Source organism: Mustela nivalis (genome assembly GCF_964662115.1).
Source record: "Mustela nivalis genome assembly, chromosome: 12".
In the NCBI taxonomy this organism is placed as follows: domain Eukaryota; kingdom Metazoa; phylum Chordata; class Mammalia; order Carnivora; family Mustelidae; genus Mustela; species Mustela nivalis.
The window spans coordinates 90,582,300-90,603,680 of NC_139031.1; the positions used below are offsets into that span (position 1 = coordinate 90,582,300).

Here is a 21,381-nt window from a genome sequence, read left to right on the forward strand (position 1 = left end):
AAATTGAGGACTTGATTTCTCTTTAGCTGCATTTAGTGGGAAACTGAAGTTCTCTCCTTTGTTTTTGTTTTTTTTAAAGATTTTTATTTATTTATTTGATAGAGAGAGATCACAAATAGATGGAGAGAGAGGCAGGCAAAGAGAGAGAGAGAGAGAGAGGGAAGCAGGCTCCCCTCTGAGCAGAGAGCCTGATGTGGGACTCGATCCCAGGACCCTGAGATCATGACCCGAGCCGAAGGCAGCGGCTTAACCCACTGAGCCATCCAGGTGCCCCTGTTTTTGTTTTTAAGATTTATTTACTTCAGCAGGGAGGGGCAGAGGGAGGGGAGGAGAGAAACCCAAGCAGACGCCATGCTGAGTGCAGAGCCTGATGTGGGGCTTGATCTCATGACCCTGAGATCAGGACCTGTGTGAAAACCAAGAGTTGGATGCTTAACTGACTATGCCACCCAGGCACCCACTGTATGTGTCTTTAAATTTTTAATAAATAGTGACAAATGGCTTTGTTTTCCACTAATACCTAATATTTTATCATATAATTTATTTATTAATACTTAATAATTTGCCACCACCCTTGAAGAATGCCCGTCCAGCTATACCCCAGATTACCGCATAGCGGCGGTCTGAGTGAGGACAGGTCAGCTTCCAGACCCACGCACTGAAGCTTGTGGGGAGCTCCGACTTCGGCAGTGGGAGCCCCTCTCAGTGATCGGTCAGTGACCCGCTCCATGTTAATTTGTGGTTAGGTTTACCTTGGGAACTTAAGCTTTTTAAGAGTTTTCACTAGTTGGTCTTTTTTTTTCTGCTGGTGAGCAGTAATTCTGTAGTCCTAGAGCGCTCTCAGAGTGTGACTGTGCTCTCACGTTCAGACCATATTGCAAAAAGCAGTGGGCAGGACTAGGAGTGATGGCTGCCTTGATTTTCTGGCAAAGGAGCCTGAACGCAGAGCCAGTGGTGTGTTTGACGCTTGCACAGCAAGCTGGAGTCCCTTTGCCTGTATGCTCTGCAGGCTTGACTGTCATTGCCACCTAGCAATGGCGCAATGCTTCTGCAGTTCAAAAATGATTGTCACTACCTCCCTGTCCTTCCGTGCGTTCTTGGTGAGGCGTCACAAGTGAAACACATGGAATTCTTGGAGATTTTCCGCCAGGCCGGGCCGAGTTTCTATCTGTGCCCCCTGTGCGCACATCCGTGCGTCACTGCCCGAGTGCGGGAAGCGTCGTCCGGAAAGGAACAGCTGCGGGCATGGGGCAGACGCGGTCTTCTCGACTCATCGCGAACATCTCAATGAGTTTGAAGCCATAAAAAGAAAAAATGTCTTCAAGATCAGTTGTTGTGCTTTTTAAGTGGTGGTCGGGCAAGATGCATGGGCAACAGTCCCTTAACGGTGCAGGCTCTTTTCCTCAGACCCATTTCCCCAGGAGCCGCCTTGCTGTCTTGGCTGGACCTTGTCTCTGCCCCGCCTCTGCCCTGCCAGTGTGGCTTCGTGACTTCGATAGCGTTAAGATCAGTTTATCTCTGCATTCTGTGCATGGGGAGGTGGCCTTGGGGAACGCATTGTGTCCGCCAGGGGAAGGTCCAGGGATGATAAAGGCATGCTCTGTCAGCATGCGGTTGCATAAGGGCTGTATAGGGAATCCTTAGTCAGATATTTTCCCTTCGTTTTTGCTTAAGTGTTCTTTTTCCCGAAGGCACAGGTCTCTACCTGCATCTGGACGTTACTGAGTCACAAATGCTGTCATTTTGTGGTCTTTACTCAGACCCGTAGATCCACTCACGTTTCTCCTTAGACGTGGTGTTTTTTTCTTACGCAGCACATACAGTTCACCTACTGACGTTTCACAGTTGGGCGTTTCCCAGTACATTGGGAGGTCATGCAGACAGTGGCCTGACCTAGCTGTAGAGCGCCTCCCTCCCCCTCCAAAGAAGACCCACACCCATTAGCGGGCAGGTGTCCCCTCTGCCCTCACGCCGTGTAGCCACCAGCAGGCTCTCTGTCCATCCTGAACGCTTCACGTGAGTGAACTCATATAACCTGTTGTTTCTCGTGGCCGACTTTCTTCACAGAAGGCTCTCAAGGCTCATCTGTGTCACAGCATCGTCTTCCACCCCACCCCTTCTTACTGCCAGCAGCTGTTGCGTTGCTGGCCGTACCCCCTTCCATCAGTCGGTGGGCATTTGGGTTGGTACCATGTTCTGGCAGCTCTGAATGATGCCGCTGTGAATATCCACACAGACGGGTTTGTATACACACGTTTATTTCTCTTGCTTGGTACCTGGGAGCGAAGTGCTGAGTCACGCGGTAGCCCTGTGTGTGACTTTCTGAAGACCTGCCACACTGCATTCCAGGCAGCTGTGCCAGCTGTGTTCCCACCAGCCGTGGGCAAGGACGCCCGTTCCTCTGCGTCCTCCAGGACGCCTATTTTCTCTTGGATCGTGTCTCGTCTAGTGGGCATCAAGTGGTATCTTAGAGTTTTAATTTGAAGTTCCCGAATGAATAATTATTTTAACCATCTTTTAATGTGTATGTTGGCTGTTTGTGGATCTTCTTTGGAGAGACATTTACTCCTGTCCTGTGCTGGTCGTTTGATGTGGTTACTTTCTTCTTTACTGTTGAATGGTAAGAGATTATACATGTATTCCATGTATAATCATGTGACTTGTAAATGTTTCTTCCTATTTTATGTTTGTATTTTCTGTTTCTCGATGGTGTCTGTGATGACGTACAAAGATTTTGATATCACTGCAGTCCAATTTATCTGTTATTTGTTCGCTTATATTTTTGGTTTCCTAACTAGGAACCCATTACCTGACTTAGGGCCACAAAGGCTTACTCCACTGTAACTTGGAAGTTATGAGATTCCAAGAGTCTTACAGTTCCTCAGCTCTTGCATTCAGGTCTTTGATCCATTTTGAATTAATTTTCTATATGGTGTGAGATAGGGTCTAATTTTATGCTCTTTTTTTGTGGAACTCTGGTTGTCCCATCACCATCTGTTGAAAGGACTACTTTTTGGCATCTTTGTCAAATAAAAATCTTCATCCAAACCAAAGTCAGAACATTTGGACTTTTGAAAACTCAGAGTTTTCATGAAAGTGTATGAACAATTGAGTGTCCCTACCAAATGATGCTCTATTCTTACAGGGACTTCTCCAGAATTAGAAAGACAGAATCTGGTTCTTCCAAAATCTGGGATGTAAACCCAGTGTCTGCTCAGGTCCATCTAATCGTGGGCGTCCTTGGGTGGAGCCATCCACTGGGGAGCAGTCTTTCTGATGAGTCATGTTAAGGGGCTTTGACGGTGGCTCTGTATCCCCGTGACTGGGCAGCCCTGAGCCGTGTGTTGGATTCAGTGACTGCAGACAGCAGCGAGATAACACGGGCTGTTTGCAGCATTGTGTGGAAAGGACTGCCTTTGGCAGAACCGAAGGAATGAGTGGTTTTGTGGTTGTCAGTGTGGTACTTGTGTCACTGGGCATCACAGCGCCTCAGTAATGACAGTTAGTGGAGGTGAGACTCGTGCGTTCTGGGGGCGAGCCCAAAGCAGAGACCATGGCGTGGCTCAGGAGGCCCGGATGACAGTGATGCTGGAGGGGAGACACAAATGTTTCCCTTGGGACCTCCATCCCGAAGAGCGGCAGCGGTGGTTTCCGCCGTCCCTGTGTTGGCAGGTGCTCGGTGGACAGCCGCGTGCTGAGGGCCGGGGAGAGCAGCTGGGACAAATGGCCGTGACTCCTGAGGGGAGAAGGTCACAGGCCACGGTCACATTCGAGACCCGTGGACGGCCCTTCTTCACCCTGCGCTGGGTGAGATTGCGTTGGTGGCTAGGTTGGCTCCGGAGCGCCCACCCCGCTGTTGCTTCCGCGGCCGGTCTTCGAGCAGCAGAGTGGGCCAGCGCCCTCTGCGTCTGAGGCCTTGTGCGGACTCTGAGTGGATTCGGGCCAAGAGGGAGAGACCTGTAAACAGTCCCCGGGTTGGGGGGGTGAGTTTGCACAGCAGTTATTTCAGGGGAGTCCTCTGCAAATTCCGGGCTTGGATCTCCTTTAGGAGGTGTGGACTTGGGTGTGGTTGCTTCTGTGGCACCCGCTTGGAGGCACAGGCATGAGGGAGGCGTGAGGGAGGCGTTAGGCCTGCATGCCTGGCCACCTGTGGGGGTGGGGAGCTATGGCGTGGGCCTCACTCCCCTTCCCGGCCCCGGGCAGCCAGGATTCTGGCAGGGCAGTGGGGAGTGGCACCATGTCCTCAATGCCTCCGACAGGGGCCCTGCCCGTAGGCTTGCCTGGGGTCTCGGGTGTGGCTGGAACTGGTTCACAATGCTCTGGAACAGCCTGAACTCTGCACAGTCTGGTGGCTGCAGCTGCTCGTTCTGTGTCACAGCTGTGCTTGACGGAGGTACGTGTGCAATTCAGTGAGATTGTGACCAAGGTCCACTCAGAAGCAATAAGTACCCGTCCACCCTCCCTGCCACAGCCCTTTCCCTCTCACCCTGGCCTCTCCCCCCCTCTCCAGCTGCTTCAGGGCCAGGAGGAACAGGAAGGTGGGAGTTGCATCCTGGCCCTGCTGTTGACAGCCCTGTGACCCTACGGACTTTCTTTCAAGAAAGAAAGTAAAACTCAGAAGGGCAGTCTGTAAACAGAAGAGCTCATGCCTGCCTTCTGGGGGTTTGCGGGGTCGGCGAGGAGTCCTGACGCGTCACAGGGCAGGTAAACGCTTCTGTCCGGTCGCTGTGTGGACATCCCCTCGGAACCTGTTTAGAGCGCAGCCCCTGGTCCGAGCTCAGTGCTTAGGAAGTGTGGCTGCGCCGCAGGGCTGTGTTGGCTGCTGTGTCGGCCGCTCCATGCGGTGCTGTCCAGCCCAGCCCACGACGCTTGCTCTTCTCTGCTTCTCCACACTTTACTGCTGCTGTCTTTCCCCTGACAGACCCTCTGGCTTAGAATGCCTCTTCTCCTTCAAAGCTAAATGCTCCCTCCAGGCCTGAAAACCGCAGTTTTCCCGAAGCCGCCCTGGGCTGTTCTTTCTTCCCATCTGGAAGGGATGGGCCTTTCCAGGAGTTTTGTTGGCATTTTTGGTGCTTCTCAAGTATTCTGTGTTCTCTCTGCAATTTTTTTAAATTCCTTCTCTCTTCTACCTGATGATAATTATTTGAGGGTGACCAAAATATTTTCCAGTTTCTCTGTATGTTCAGAACAGCACAGGTCCTGTAACTCCTCAGTCGTTTCAGGATAGATTAGAGATATTTTTCTTTTCTTTTTTTTTTAAGATTTTATTTATTTATTTGACAGAGACAGATCACAAGTAGGCAGAGAGGCAGGCAGAGAGAGAGGGAGAGGGAAGCAGGCTCCCTGCTGAGCAGAGAGCCCGATGCGGGGCTCGATCCCAGGACCCTTAGATCATGACCTGAGCCGAAGGCAGCAGCTTAACCCACTGAGCCATCCAGGTGCCCCTAGAGATATCTTTCTGATTTTATGGTTAAACCTAATCTGATCCTCATGAGATGATCCTGGCTGTCTTTTCTGGGATTGTGCTACACACACGTAAACTTGAAGAGCATCCCATCGGTGTTGTGGGCTTCACAGCCGTCCAGCACGTCCACAGCTGGATCTTCCCTGCTGTGCCGTGTGCTCGGGCCCGTTCAGAGGAGGTGGGTGTGGGTGGGCACTCGCTCGGCCGGGTCCTCTGCACCCGGACCCCGGCGCTGACGTGGAGCTCACGGCCAGCCACAACCTGCGTCGGTTTTCCCTGCCTGATATATCACCCTTTCTAACTTTTCTTCTTTTTTTTTTGTGCAGACAGTTGTGAGAGACTTCAGGACAAGGATGTTTCACTTAAGGACTTGTGCTGCTAAGTTGAGGCCGTTGACGGCCTCACAGACTGTGAAGACATTTTCACAGAACAGACCGGCAGCAGCTAGGACGTTGGGGCAGATTCGGTGTTTTACCGCCCCCGTTGCTGCTGAGCCATTCCTCAGTGGGACTAGCTCCAACTATGTGGAAGAAATGTACTATGCTTGGTTGGAAAACCCCAAAAGCGTACACAAGGTAAGGCTCCCGGGAGTGGATGTCTTCATGTGTTTGGAGTCTTGGCCTGATGTTGGCCAGCCATCCAGGTAAGTGCCTGTGTCCTGAGGAGCCTTCTGGAAGGTAGGCAGGCCAGCCGGCAGGCGGCACAAAATCCCACCCAGGGGAGTCGTCTGCATTGGCAGCTCGGCAGTCAGCCCGGTCCCCAGCGACCGCCTCTCTGGAGCAGCGCTCCCCTCTCACTTGGCGCACCGCACGATGGAGACCCGCTCCCTGGAGACCTGCTACCTGGAACAGAAGGCTTGTTCGACTTGCAAGCATCTTGAAGAGGCTCACGCACCGTTTCCAGGCCTCCCCGAGGATGCCTTGGGTACAGACTCCAAAGACACGAGGCAGACAGCAGCTACGACCCTGCAGGATACTCTTCTATCCCATCTTCCTGAGAAATCTTAAAACCATCGTGGGCGAATGATGTGTAAATGGCATTTTCGATCAGTGTGCTTCTGTATTTGAAAGTAAATTCCGTGCGTGCTTCTTTCTCATTCCCCTCTGTCGCCTGTAAGGCACGTCCGTCAGAGTCCCCATGTGCACACGTTTGCTTGATACAGGGCATGCCTGGTGTCCGAGTTTCTTCCTAGCATTCTGGCCGGTGATGTTGGCGGGTTTTCAGGCCAGGCAGCTGGCCTGGTTACAGGAACTGGAGGGTGGGTCCTCCAGTTTCTGTCTGTGCCCCGTTTGCACGCTGTGGGAGGTTTGGAGGAGAGGGTATACATGAGGTGCCGAGGGTCTGCGCAGGGAGTGCCCGACAGAGGCTGGCCATCGGCAACTGTTGCCTTGGCCTCTTCCTTCCTCATGAATCTCAGGGTCTCGTTGTCAAAAGGCAGCTGCTTCCGCTGGGCCCCTGAGAGTGTTTTTACCCTGAAATGTTCGTGACATTTAAGGTTGGGTACATTCGTGTGGTTGCTGGAGCCACTGGCCTATCTCATCCTGGTCTGAGCCTCATTGCTCAGCAAAGGAGGGCATCCAGCTGAGTCCTTCCCTGTTCCCTTGGCAACCTGGAGGCCACCTGGCTCCCTGAGCAAGGTGAGACTTGGTTTCCTGTGAGAGTAGCTGTATCCCTGGTCTGTACACAAAGGACCGTCCAGAGGTGTCCCGAGAAAGTGGCCCTGCCGGCGGTGCTGGCCATTGGCCACTCTGAAGACTGGCGTTGCGCACTGGGCTCTAGACTAAAGCTCGTCGGGCCTGTCCCTCGGCCTTCTCCCCAAACATAAGCTCTGTGGAACCAACCACGGCTTCTGTCCTCTGGGCTGTAGTAGTGCGTGGACTCCGGGCACAGTGGCGTGTGCCTTTGCGGCGTCCAGACTTCATTCCTGCTCCTGGGGAGCAGGGCACAGGGACGGCTCCACCGACGGGCCGGGGAGGAGTGCGGGCTGTGGACTGGGTCCTTGGGCTTTGCTGTCAGAGTGAGCACTCAGACACTGCAGAGCAAGTGTGCCGGCTCTCAGGAAGGGACTTGCTAGCCAGATAAGAGAATCCGCATGGGTCAGCATCCTTAGGCCAGATTTTATGTGCTCGTGTCTGTGGCAGGGATTCTCCAGGGGACAACCCGTCTTCTATAAAGAGATGGGGGCAAGGCAGCTTAGTCAGGGGGCGTGCCTCTCCACTGTCCCAGCCATGGGGAGTCGATTTTCTTTCCAAACTGGGATAGGCCTCCTATCTGATGTGTCCGTGTTTCTTCAGAGACACAGTCCGGAGCTTGCATTGGAATGCAGAGGCCTCCGTGATGTGGGGAAGTCCTTAGAAATGTTGACTTCTCTAAGAGTGCTTCGTTTGTACTTGTGTTTTAGAACCCATAGTCTAAGCAGAAATGATACACTAGATTTGAAGATGGAGATGGTTTGGCTTTCGGACCCCCCATGTGTGCATTATGGTACAGTATGGACTCTGCCCTGAGGTTTGGACCTGTTCTCTCCCTCTCTTTTGGCACAGAACTTATTCATATCTGGCAGAAACAGAACAATTTTAGCATCTCCCCTCGCTGCCCTGCTACACTCAGCTTTCCAATTATTTAAGCTTTTTATGATATTTTCAAACAGTAGAGGGAAGAGAATAAAGTGAGCCTCTACGAGGAGACCCACGTCCAGCCTCAATAGCACTCCACAGTGTGCCAATTTCTAGAACCTCCTCCCGCCACACTCTTTTTTTGCTTGTTGGTTCACTTGGGTGGGGGCCCAGGGGAGTCTTTGAAGCCAATCCAGACCTGCGTCATTTCTGAACGACTCTCACCAACAGGAATGTGGTCTTTACCACACCTAACAGTTCACAAGATAACTCTCCAGCGTCTACTTCTCAGCCTCAGCCGGCTGTGCCTCTCTTAAAGCATATGTGCTGGTTTGGTTTGGTTTGAAGATTTTTATTTATTTACTTACTAATTTGAGAGAGAGTAAGTGAGAGAAAGCGTGCATGTGAGCAGGGGGAGGGAAAGGGAGAAGCGGGCTCCCTGCCAGTGCGGGGCTCGATCCCAGGACGCTGAGATCATGACCTGAGCCGAAGGCAGAGGCTTAACCCACTGAGCCCCCCAGGCACCCCATGGAACACTTACATTTTTAAATGTTTCGTTGTGAATACTGGTGACGTCTATGAGCGGTTCTGAGCTGGGGCCCTTGTGCCCCTGGTGCATGGACAGGCTGCTGGCCCCGACTCTGCCCCCTCCCCATCGTCACCTCCAGTCTAAATGCCTTATCCAGCACAGCCCACCGCTGGACCCCATTAGGAACCCTCAACAGGGGCGTTTTGTGTCAGCAACCTCCCTCATGGGAGTCTCAGCTGTGTTGAGGACAAGTCAGATGACAGCATCTTTTTTTTTTTTAAGAGTTTATTCATTAGAGAGAGCGCGCACACACACACAAGCAGGGGGAGCAGCAAGGAGATGGGGGGGGGGAGAAGCAGGCTCCCCACTGAGCAGGGAGCCCGATGTGGGGCTCGATCCCAGGACCCCTGGATCATGACCTGAGCCAAAGGCAGATGCCCAACCAGCTGAGCATCTCAGGCGCCAGAGCAGCTTATTTTTGTTTAAGTCTTAGAAACACTTGGAATGAAAGCCATATCGCTCCATCAGTATTTCAGACGTTGGGCACTGCCAGACCCCGTTTGTGTGCAGAGGCACGTCCCCCCACCCCCTAACCACATACACACCAGCGGAGCATGGTGTCAGCCCTGCGAGAGGAGACCCTGGCTTGCTCCCGGTGCTGGAGCTGGAGGGAGGCCCTCTCTGCCTCTTGCTGTCCCCGGAGCCGCAGAGCTTGCTTCCCCTGCCAGGCCTTCTTAGTGGGACAGGGACACAGGGGACAGGTCTGGTCCCGTGTGCTCCCTGCACCCGGACAGTCTCCAGACTCAGTCCCACGTCCTGCAGCCTGGACCATTCTGCCTTTTCGTTCCATGCTCGTGAGAGATAACCCCCTCGTTTCGTGTAAGAGAGCCAGGTGGGCAGAGCACAAGCACATCATCCCCCATTCCCAGTGACACGTGCCTTTTCCCCTGCACCGTGCAGTTCTGAAGCCGCCCTGGCTGTGCCCAGAGACCTCTGTGCCGGCCTCAGCGACAAACACTCGCATAGTGTAGGCTCACAGGTACATGGTGGGATTTCCAGTAATGTCATCCCTTGGTGGTGTGCTTGGCTTCCCCCATCAGCCGTACCTCAGCCACGGTGACCGGTGTGCGTGGAGGCACCCAGTAGGCGGGGTACCTTCCCTAGCGGCCGCAGGATGCTGATAGGGAGCCAGAGTTCACAGCCACGGTGCAGGGAACAGGAGGCAGTTTGCAGCCTAAGGCTGTGCGGTTGGAGCGCAGGGGCGAGAGGCTGCGGGGAGACATGCTGGGGCAGGGGCCTTGTGCACACTGGCCTGGCCACCACAGGGCTGCAGGTCTGCCTCTCCTGGATGGGGCTGTGATGAGCCAAGCCCAGAGCCGTGTGAAGGTCTTCGGGCTCTTGGCTCTGCCGCCCTTGTGGGTTGAGAAGAAGGCCTCTACGCCACGTTGTTGTGACTCCCAGGGTCAGATTCTCTTGGCACCTGCGGGGACTGTGCTATGCGGGGACAGCCCCCCAAGGTCCTCTCTGGCAAGGTGTAAAGGGGCCACCAGCCTTCATCTTGAGCAGAGGCTGGGAGCAGCAGTCACAGTCAGGTCACACAGGGCAGAGCCGAGGCAGCTTTCCTTTGCTCGTGTTGGGGGTCGCTGAGGTTCCGCTTGTGCGCCCACAGGGAGGGAAGGTAGCAGAGGTCGTCTGAAGACGTTCCCTCCCCTGTGTGGTGCTGGGCCTTCAACACGACGGTGTCGCTGTGAGTGAGTGGGTACCCAGGTAGAACTTCCAATTTTAACTGCTTGCGTAGAGATGGCTCCGTGGCAACAAGTCAGGCAGGCCCGGACCCCAGGGCACTGCCCGTCCCTGCCTCCTAGACACGGTGCTGGGCCGGTCACAGCCCTGCCAGCAGATGGAGGGGTGAGAGCCACATGGTGGGACATTGGGGCGGGCACACACAGAGTTTTCAGGGAAGGCCGCGACCCAGCAGTTGGCACAACTGCATGAGGACCGTCCAGTGTAGCCTTCTCATACGCAGTGGGGACAGGGGACGCAGAGCCAGGGCCGCTGGGCTCAGTGACCTGAATGCAGTGCAGAGCTTCTAGCACACCTTCTACGTGGGAGGAGCCCATGTGCGGGGGGCTAGGGAGGACAGGAGCTTCACAGTGGCCCCCGGCAGCCTGCGAGCCACCAGTGACCACCCTCCACTTGAGGAGCTGCCCCCATCGGTCTGTTCAACCGAATTAGTCTGAAGCAGCCGAATCCTTGCTCCAGGATGGCCGCGGGCCGCTTCTCACCCTGACGCTTGTGCTGGTGGTGCAAGGAAGCACTGTCGGTACCAGGACTTAACCATCAGTCATTCATCAAGGGTCCTGGATCCAACCCAGACCCGCACTCCCTCGGCCTTGCACTGGCCTTTGTGCCCAGGGATTGGTCCAGTCCAGAAGCTGCCTTACCCACCCCCAGGCTGGCTTTATGCCAGGTCCCTTGGCAGGGTGCTGCCAGAGGGTGGTGGTGGCATCGGGTGACCTGCCAGGCCGGGCTGCTCCATGTGGGCAGGTAGAGCCCGGTGGACAGGAAGAGACGGGGTGGTCAGCCCAGAAACCAGCGGCGTGGAGTCGGTGGCTGGAGTAGAGCTCAGTAAGCCCCGGGGTGGAGCGTTGACCCTCAGCATCTAGAGCAGCTCCACATGCCCTGGGGCTGCTTGTCACGGTGCGGTGAGGTTTGCGGGTACAGGGGTGGGTCTCTCTGCTTGCCACGAGGATCTGGTACACACGCAGCCAGAGCGGCTTCCCTGGCCTGGCCTGGCCCGGCCCTGCCCAGCCTGCGGGAGGCAGGCTCACCACCGCCATGCGCTCGTGTCCCTGGGGCCCTGAGGTCGCGCGCTCGTGCTGGCTGCCACGTCAGACACACCCGGGGCCTTCAGGCGGGTGATGGGGCTCAGGGTGGCACGTTTGCCACCCCTCTGATACTGCAGCGCTCCATGAACGGCCGGGAACCGGGCCCCGAGGCGCCTGTGACCTGCTGACAGTGAGGGCAGAGTGCGTCTGCCTCCCTGCCCGCTCCCCCGTCTGCTGTGCCCACCTGCGCCAGCGCCCTTTGCAGGTTGAGGGGGGTGCCTCTGCATTCTGGAGGCCACGGGTGTCTAAAGCTGACACCTCACCTGGCACCACGCCTGACACCGCACCTGCCACCCACCCCCCACCCAGGCACCACAGCATACTGGTCCGGCTGCTCTCCCTGTGGCGGAGCCTGAACCTGTCCAAGTTTGACTCAGGTGTGCTGAGCGCCTGCTGTGTGCAAAGCCTGGAGTAGCTTCCTGAGGGACGTGTGTGTGGCTTTCGAAGGGCTTTTTCTGCTTAGAGTGGAGACGGGGTATGACGACCAGGAGAGCCCCTTGTGGTTACGGGAAGTCTGGGGGTGTGAGGCTGCTGGCTTTTGGAACAGAGCTTTGCAGACCATAGGTGGATGTTTTCATTTATCTGAAATTCAGAGTAAGAATTCTAGTGGTTGGGGGGGGTTGCTTTTGTTTTTTATTTGTTTTATTTTTCTGTGTATTTTGGATCAGAATACTCTACCTATTTATACTCAAAACCTCCTGTGTTTTGGTGAGGTCATTTCGGCAACAAGTGATGGTCTCAGCCCCACTCGTGGGAGGGGGTAGCAGGCCCACACCTCCACTGATTGCTGTCCCCTCTTCCCGTGTAGCCTGTGTGGCCTGGCTGCAGCCGACTCTCCAGTCCTGTCTCTACCAAGTCTCCCTGTCCTGCAGGGCTCACGGCACTGGCTGCCCCTGAGGTGCCATCTTGTTCCACGTCCACCCCATTCTGTTTCCTGAGAGAGGGGCTCCTGGTGGTCGTCCACCTGTCCCCAAACCTGAAAGCCGGCTGCATGGAGGTGGCCTCAAGCTGGTTTCCCTGGGACTGAACTGTCCAAGAGCACTGCCAGGGTACATCATGGGTGCCTTTGGGAAAACTGTTACTGTGCAGGCAAAATGTCACTGGAAGCCTCCTGTCCTGTGAGACTCCCCGGGGCAGGTGCCTTCTCTCATCCTCCCTTCAGACCACCACTCCCTCTCCAGTGGTGGATGGGGGACGGAGTGTCCGTTAATTGCCACTGCTAGGTTCAAGGGCAGGCAGTGGGACAGAGCATTTCCTTGGTGGGTTAGTTGTGCACCAGTAGCAGATGGAGAGGTTGGCAATGGGGTGTCTGGACCCTCGGCGTGAGTCTGGTGGCTGAGGGCTTGTGTTGCAGGGCTGTGGACGGGGCTGGGACTCCCTCCCGGCTCGGTCTGACACGGAAGGCCACCCTCTGGGCCCAAGTACCGCAGCCCCAGACCGCAGCCAGTGTCGGCGGTGCCTTGTTGGTCGAGTGTGTTCCGGAAACGGGACTGGATGTGCTGCTGGCATCTGCGCTGAGAGGTCACCCCGCCGGCCGATCCCCAGGCTTCCCTTCCCTGTCTGCTTTGTCACTGCAGTTAGTACTCAAGCACAGGTCACCACGCCACAGGGTTGAGGTGTCCAGAGAAGAGGAGCGAGTTTGGCTCAGAGAGGAAAGCACATGTGCCGCTTGCACATGCGCACATGCACACGGGGTTTTTCTCAGTAAGACACCTGGGGCCACTCGCCGCGATGGCACAAAGGCCTCACATTGCCAGGCTCAAGGAGCAGATGGGCAGGGATAGCTGTCCTCTTCTGGAAGCTTCCTCCTCTCAGAGGGAGGGGCTCCCCTGACTGGCCCCTCACGGTCACCGCTCCACTGAGTGCAGCAGCGGCGAGCACACGGGTCTGAGAACCTGCTGCTGAGGTGTGTGCCGGCGAGGGCTGTGGTGCTCGGACAGGAAACCCTCTCCGGGCAGTGCCGAGGACCCGTGTTCCCCCGTGTTCGGGGCCCGGGGTGAGGGACAGAGGGAGACAGGGAGAGAGAGGCTCCTTGGGGAGCAGAAACCACCAGAAGGATGGGAGCGGTTCTGTGGGGTGGGGAGGCCTGCCGCCAAAACGTGACCTCCGCTTGCAGAGACTTTCCAGCTAGTTCTGGTGAGGGCTGACAGCCATCGAAACATGCCCCTCTCGGTTTGCGGGGCGGTGGGTGTGCAAATGAACAGACACGCCGCCCCAGACTCCCGCTTGCAGAGATCTGCGTGTGAAAGCCCCCGGTTCTTGGTGGCAGGGGGCTCGCTGCTTCTGTGGGGACAGCTCACCGGAGGGCAGGTGCCCAGCCTGGGGGGGTGGTGAGTGACGGGAACCGGGCGCCACATTCCGGCCTCTGTCCTCCTGCGGACTCCCTCCTCTGCAGGACTGGTGTAAACCAGTTTCTTCTGCCTCCAGCACCAGCCCTGCGCTTGTTCTCAGCCAATTGGAAGTCACCTGGAGTTTTATTCCGAGCACAAAAGAAGGTCAGAGGGAGGAGGCCCAATGGTGGCAATGATCCCCCCCAATCCCCACTTTCCGGGGCCGGGCTGGGTGGGGCCCCTGCCGCTGTTATCTCCTGGCTGTGCCCTCAGCATCTGCTGGAGAGGCCTTTCATTTCTGCGTTTCCTTGGCAGGGTGGGCGGGTGAGCAATGCTGTCGATGGGAGGGCTGCCCACTGTCCCGTGTCCCTGCAGCCGTCCCTGTGACCTGGCTGTCCCAGTGCCCTGGGCAGCACGCTGTTGGCTTTTAAGCCTCACTGCCACCTTGGAGGGGCTCCTTCTGGGCCAGGCCCTCGGTCATTGGAGGCCTGGACGGAGGCCAGGGAGAGCCCTGGGTCCGAGCCACTCCCCAGATGCAAGGGCTCATTCAGATGTGCTGGACAAGCCCCACGGGGACAAAAGGATGTGGGGGTCCAGTGTGTTAGCTCGTTGTGTGCCCGTCCTGAACCAGGTGGGAGCTGGGAGGCAGCCTTCCCTTCCCCCACTCAGGAGGCCTCTCTTTCTCTCCAGTAACGAAGGCAGCTGTCTTCCAGGGTAGACAGGCTTTCACCGGTGTCACAGGCAGGCCAGGCTGGTGGGGGAAGGGGGCGGGGATGGCCTGGACCCCCAGGTCCTGGATCGTATTGGGTGCCCCAGCTGTCAGGTTTCATGCGGCACAGGGCGCTGTACGTGGGCATGAAGGCAGGTGCCAGGAGAGAGCCTGTCTACCATCAGTTGACACGCTGCAAATGAGCTGGAAAAGTAAAAGCAATAAAAGCTTGACTAACGAGTTAAAACATTTTACAATTGTTATCCGGACACAAAGGCACATAAAGTGTGCAACTCAGTATTGGACGGTCATCCCACTAATGGTTTGATTTTTGAGAATGACCTTTTCTTTTTTTTTTTTTTTTTTTTTTTTTTTTAATAATTTATTTATTTATTTGACAGAGAGAGATCACAAGTAGGCAGAGAGGCAGGCAGAGAGAGAGGAGGAAGCAGGCTCCCTGCTGAGCAGAGAGCCCGATGTGGGACTCGATCCCAGGACCCTGGGATCATGACCTGAGCTGAAGGCAGTGGCTTAACCCACTGAGCCACTCAGGCGCCCCCGAGAATGACCTTTTCTGAATACAAAAGGAGGAAGTTCTCGTAGAATGATCTAAAACGTTTCGCCCGGCTCCCTCCAAAGCAGTTACAGGGAGAGACCAGACTGCCCCACAGGAGGCAGTGCGCCAGGCCTGCGCTGGTGACAGGCTTGTGACCGGTCACACAGGGGTCCCGAACAGCTGAACTGAACCTGCCTGAGAAAGTGAGAAGGCGGTGAGGACCTGTGCCATGGCCTCGGTCACATACAGTCCACCGGTGCAGTTCCCGCCGAGCCCCGGCCCAGCTGCTCCAGACGGCGTCCTGATGGCTCGTCCTGGGATGGCGAGCACAGAAGTCAGCGATATTGGTCCCGGGTCTAAATCGTACTCTTGGAGGAACCTCAGACACTGAGGGAAGACAGCGTTCCTGTGTCTGAACTTGCTGGTTTCCAGTAGTGCTCTTCCCAGAGGAGCGTCCCTCAGCCTTCATCCCTCTGAGCTCAGAAACAAGTTTTTGAGACCTCACATCTTTGCCTGAGTTGACAAACTACTGTAGTTCGCGGTGTTCCTGTAAATTGCAAATGGGACCTTCCGAGCACGGAATACCGAGGACAGAAGAACAGACAGAACCAGGATTGTGATAGCACAAGGCGGTTGGGAGCAGCGGTCACCCCGGTGACGCTCTCACTGCCGACAGGTTATGGTCTGGGTGTCCTTAACCGTGTGTTTCGCTCTCGACGACAGACCTGTGAGGGTTATACGGGGCTGTCCTCCCCTCACGGGACGGAGCATAGGAAGTTGGGTGACTCACCCACGTGTCGGAGCTGAGATCCAAGTTCTATCCCCGAGCACGTGCCCCCGGTGGCTCCTAAGTGGCCCTCCTGAGTTAGGGGCGAGGCTGCCTCCCCAGCGGCCAGTGAGGGAACATGGCAGCCTTCCACACGTGAGCCCTGCACGCCTTCCAAGGGCCTCATTCTGTCTTGCACTTAGGAACACAAGCACGAGAAAGGCCAGCCCAGGCCCCCCAACACTGTGTCCAGCCTCTGCGTTTGGAGAGACACTTGGAAGGCTTGGTCCCCTTTAGGTGGTCCCGTCGGAGCAGCTGCAGACCCACAGACAAGGGCCAGGAGCGCTGGTCTTCCAGATAGCTGGGCCGGGGCAGACAGGCTAGGAAGGTCTCTGTTCCCCTGCATCCTGGCCGCCCACCGCAGAAGCAATCATTACGGCTCTGGAGTGCTGCGGCCTTGGGCCTGTGGGGTTTCGATGGCAGGGCCGCCTCGCATCGCCTCCATCTTAGGGCCAGGAGAAAGGGGGCATCCCGGGGGCCCCACCCTACAGGGGTGCAGTCAGGCCATCCGATTAGGAATGAGTCGGCCCCGCCAGCCTGCCGGTGGGCCGATATAACTGGGACGTGGCTTGCCTGCCAGGAACACTGCTCTTTGGGGCTAAAAATGAGTCCTACGTCCTAGGTGAGCCATGGGGTAACGCGAGTTCCTTCTTTGTCTTTAGTCATGGGACATTTTTTTCCGAAACACCAATGCTGGAGCGCCGCCGGGCACCGCCTACCAGAGCCCGCTCCCCCTGAGCCCGGGCTCCCTGTCCGCCATGGCGCGAGTGCAGCCTCTGGTGGACGCGCAGCCCAATGTGGACAAGCTGGTGGAAGACCACCTGGCCGTGCAATCTCTCATCAGAGCCTACCAGGTAAGGCTGCACCCACCGGCTGCCAGTGCCCCAGTGACGTGTCCTGGAGCCAGCGCGCTGTCCCTGCCCGGGAGCCCAGGGAGGCAGAAACGAACCATGCCCAGAGCAGAGGAGCCGGGGATAGCCAGTCTGCCCCTGCCTGAGCATGTCCTTGCTACCCGTAGCCCCTGCCCTGCAGATAGTTCCTTTTTCTTTCCATAAGTTGACAAGAAAAATTCGTGGGCAGGAGAAAACGGTCCTTGCCAGGGTCTCGAGGGGGACTGCTGCTCACCAGGAGGGAGCAGGGACCGGCAGGGGTGCGCCCCCCTCTTAGTCGCCAGCACCCACATACGACAGGAGGAAATGAACCCATGGAGCTTGGGACAGGAGCAGAGCCCATGGCTGCATGAGCAGGGCTGAGGGGCAGGCTGGTGTCCTGGAGCCTTCCAGTTAGCAGTCCGCGCCATCAGATGCTGGTGGGCAGGACATGCGGGGCTCCCCTGACCTTTCTCCACCTGGCAGGGAAGAGCCCAGAATTCATACCGGAAGGCTGGTTCTGACAGAAGCTCTGAGGACAGGAGGAGAAATCGGGTCTGGGGGTTCCCTTCCAGGGTCCCGGGGCACCTGGGCTCACATGGAGTTCTTATCACTTCTGGGCGCATTTCCAGGAGACGCCACAGATCAGGGCAGGCGGCACGGGCCGGGCAGTGGGTCCTGGCAAGTCGACAGACACCCCAAGCCACGTGGCTGGCATGGCCCTGTGCTCTGGAGTCTTGTTCAGTGGGTGTTTCTGGAGGAAGGAGACGCATTTGGTGGCTTCTGACCATTGCCTGGCTCGTGTAGCCTCGTTAACGTCACACAGTCCCAGGTCCCCCTCTGCAGCTGCCCGCTCTCACACTGCTAGGAGAGTCCTGGGTCAGGCAGCCAACGCTTGAGTTTGGGCGGGATTGTCTTCCTCCTTTTCCTTCTTGTTCAGTTCAGATGCTGAAGCCTCTGTGCCCCTCAGTGCGGCCTGCGCTCCTGTCCTTGGAGGCACTGGCGTGCTGAGCTACACAACCCCATGGGGGTGTCAGCCCCTAGCGGGCCCCACTTGGTTTATCCAGGGAAACTCAAGGATCCCCCGAACCGCCAAGTTCACTGTGACCCAAGTTTATCTCTGTTTACAAGCACAAGAGCACTTTCATGATAAAATATTCAAAGGCTTTTTTTAACTGATTATGTTATTTTGGGTTAAGGTTTGACCAAGTGTGACTTTTCCCCCCCCACAGCCCGCGGGTCCTGCTTAACTACTGCTTGTGTTATTGCTTCCAGGTCAGGGGTCACCACATTGCAAAACTTGATCCTCTCGGAATTAGTTGTGTAAATTTTGATGATGCTCCGGTAACTGTTTCTTCAAACGTGGGTGAGAATTGATCTGTAAACGCTAATTTTAATGTAATTTTACTTTTTTTTACCCCTTCCCTCTTTTTTTTCTCCTGTCCTTTTGTGTGTGTCCCCCTCCCTCGCTGGCCCGTCCGTAGATACGAGGGCACCATGTAGCGCAGCTGGACCCCCTGGGGATTTTGGACGCCGATCTGGACTCGTCCGTGCCCGCTGACATTATCTCCTCCACAGACAAACTTGGTGAGGGTCTGGGAGCGGCCAGCGCCGCGCTGCTTAGCTGCTCCGATCACAGCTGTGACGGCCAGGACGTCCTCAGACGGAAGGGAGAGGCTCTTAAGTTTCCTTCATTCTGATCACTTGAAATTTAGCGGGTTTGGGGCAAGTTACTTTTATCTCAGCTTTTCACACAGATTCTGTGAGCTCAATTGTCTAAGTCTCAAAATTGGAGAGTACAACTCGGGGCAGACCCGGTTTGTGACACAAGAGATGACCTCCCGGGCAGGCGGGTCACGTGACGTGCCAGAGGCCGGCTCTGCTGGCTCAGTTTCCAAATCCCAGTGTGGCACGGCCTCTGCCCGAAACGGCCTCGCTCTGGACTGTCGTCACATGCGGTGCTCTTGGCGCACGGCGCGACCTGCCTTTAACGGGCGAGTTCCAGAGTGCACTGTGCACTGGGTGTCGATTCCCAAACGCTGGTGATCACACTGAGGAAGGAAACTTTGGAAGGCATCCCGGCGCGCGGGGAGGGGCGTGGCGCTCGGACAGTTGCTGCCCCGCGTCCCCGCTACCTCCTCTGCCGCCGCGAAGCACACATAAGCGCAGCTGGGCTCACCCTGCGGTTGCTTTCTCAAGTTAATCTGCTCTTGGTCACCGTGCCGCTAACCTGTGCTGAGATGACTGATCCGGAAATGGCCACGTGTCCACCAGATGCACCGTGCATGCTAATAAAACTCACGATTGCCTACCTGCCTAATGCTGTTCTCCGGGAGGGGACAGAACTCGCCTCCTCGAGCACTGGTCTCTAACCTTCTGTGATACCCCAGCACCCCATAGACGTCTCTGGGCTGGGTGTGGGTGGTCAGGCTCCAGCCAGGTAAGGTGAGGTTTCAGACAGCGTCAGCTCCAGGGTACGTGTCAGCTAGTGGTCTGTCCCTGCCGTCTTCACTGGAGGAAACTGCCGGAGGCTGCCGGGGTGCTTCCCCTCGCTTCCTCCTCCCCGCGCAGCCCCAGCAGCACCCCAGCACTGTGCAACCTGTGCTCACCTATCCTGAAGCCCCTCGGCGCCCGCCCCAGTTGTTGAAGTTGGGGCCTCTCTCCAGAGAGGGGTGAGGGCCTCATGCACCAGGACACCGCAAGGCATTCCGACAGGAAGGGGACACGGCAGGTAGGGGTGGCCTGTTCTGCCCCAAACTATAGCACCGCAGCAGCACCTTTGTTACATGGGCGCCGCCCTGGTGGTCCTGCGCTCTCACTCGAACTTCAGGGAGCAGGGTGCGAAGCTCTGCTCTGTCCCACATTAAGACTAGTCACGGCAGGACAGACCCGCAGCCCACAGGCACCAGCAGAGTTGCTCAGAGGTCCCCCGACGCTCCCAGCCCGGCTAGTCTGTGGAGGCTGGGACGCCTGGCCGTGCCCCAGTGTCCCTGTCCCAGTGCTGTTCGAGGGCAGAGGCAGGAGTGGGAGCAGGGCCTCTGTCATGCTTCCCACTTCGCTCCCGGCCACCGTGGCCTCACTCTCCTAGAGTAGTGTCCGCAAGCGTTTGTGGTGCACCAGGACAGCCACACAGACGTGGCCCCAGAGCCCCCGGGCTCCTTTGTGGAAGAGATGTGGCCTCTCCTGGCCAGGAGCCCTTCAGAACCGCCCAGAGCAAGTCGGGGGCAGCCCCTGCTCTGCAGAGGAAAGTGCAATTTCATCCTGAAAATTTGAAATGGTTGTGATGAGTTCTTTCTTGAAGTATAAAAAATGGAAATAGTGAACCTGCAGGAAAGTTGCTTGAATTGTGTCACCTTTGGTGCGTGCACGTCTTTGGGAAAATAGCCAGCCCGGCGCGCCTGCTGCTCGTGCACTTGGACACTTCTGAGTGCTTCCATGCCCCTTGCCGCCTCTAGGCCACGGGCCTGGCCTCAGAGCCAGCTCCCCTGGCAGGAACCCCAGCTCAGGATGTGTCGCACCTCCTCGTCTGTGAGGCTGTTTGAGAATCGTACTCTTAGAACAGTGCCTGGAGCATCCTACGCTCTGCAGAGCTGTGAACTAGTGCAATTATGATCAGACTTTCGAGCCAGGTAGCTGCCAGGCCGTCTGGTAATGAGGTGAATTCAGAAACCGAGGCACGGAGCAAGCAGCCCGGGGCCACCCCCAAGTTGGTTTTGGTGAGAGAGCCCCAAAGCTGGGGCTGGAGCAGGGTAGCCTGCGTGTCTGCGTGGAGCCTGGGTCCCCCTCGTGCCTCCTCCGGGCTGAACTCCCCTTCTCCCTGGGGGTGCAGGCACAGCTTCTCCATCCTCTTGTGGGGAGCCCAGGCTCGGGAGATGCTCACTCTGCACACGTCTGAGAGCACGCTGTGCTGCTGTAGAAGCAGGTGGGCAGAGGGGCAGCTGTGGGCAGGTGTGTGAGCCCAGGGCTAGGCAGCCGGCTGTCTCCAGGGCTGCAGACACTGGTCTGCAGTGCAAGCAGGGCTGTGTGCTCCCAGGTGTTTGTGTGAAGTAGTTACCGTTAAGGTCTTGGCCTTTGACTGGTTTGGAGAGGGTTGGGAATTGCAGACCTAGAGTCCCTACCCTGACGTCACACGCGTCCTCCTGGCCCCCGAAGTAATGGTTGGAGAGAAAACTCACGGGCAGGCTCTTAGCAGTCACAGCAGACTCGGCTGCTTTGCAGGGCTCCTGGGTGGCTGGGATGCTGGGGTCACCAGCAGATGCACACACAGAAATACCGCCTGCCGCCAGTGAGGCAGAAACCTGGAGGACTGATGACTGTAATTGAGATTTTAAGTTTAAACCAGCGTTTGTACAGTTTCTCAACTGGCCCATGATTGGGTGGACGGTCACTAACAATGGGGCGCCTTTTCCCCAGGGTGTGTGTTGTCAGTAGCCAGGTTCTTGCCAGGCCCGAGAAACGTGGCCTTGGATCTGTACCCTTTTTTCCTGTCAAACCCACACCCATGGAGGAGGGTGGGGAGCATGGACTCTAGGTGCCTGGGCACACATTCCTCCTCGCATCACTCGGGAGGTCCAGACAGGTTCAGGTTTCCTAGC

The 21,381-nt window shown here is 56.6% G+C and overlaps 1 protein-coding gene across 8 annotated transcripts in view; it reads left to right on the top strand.

The window, feature by feature from the left end:
* The window catches only part of OGDH (oxoglutarate dehydrogenase), a 53,470-nt gene that overhangs the window by 4,697 nt on the left and 27,392 nt on the right, over positions 1–21,381 (top strand). For 2 of the 8 annotated variants that reach the window (XM_082692098.1, XM_082692100.1), the window contains exons 1-4: positions 4,511–4,704; positions 5,791–6,039; positions 16,580–16,771; positions 18,271–18,373. In XM_082692098.1, coding sequence (XP_082548224.1) covers positions 5,818–6,039; positions 16,580–16,771; positions 18,271–18,373 — 517 coding nt within the window. In that variant the 5' untranslated portion in view covers positions 4,511–4,704; positions 5,791–5,817. Of the gene's footprint in view, positions 1–4,510; positions 4,705–5,790; positions 6,040–16,579; positions 16,772–18,061; positions 18,374–21,381 lie in introns of those variants that run through there. The other 6 variants (XM_082692101.1, XM_082692097.1, XM_082692099.1 and 3 more) reach the window with 4 other exon arrangements.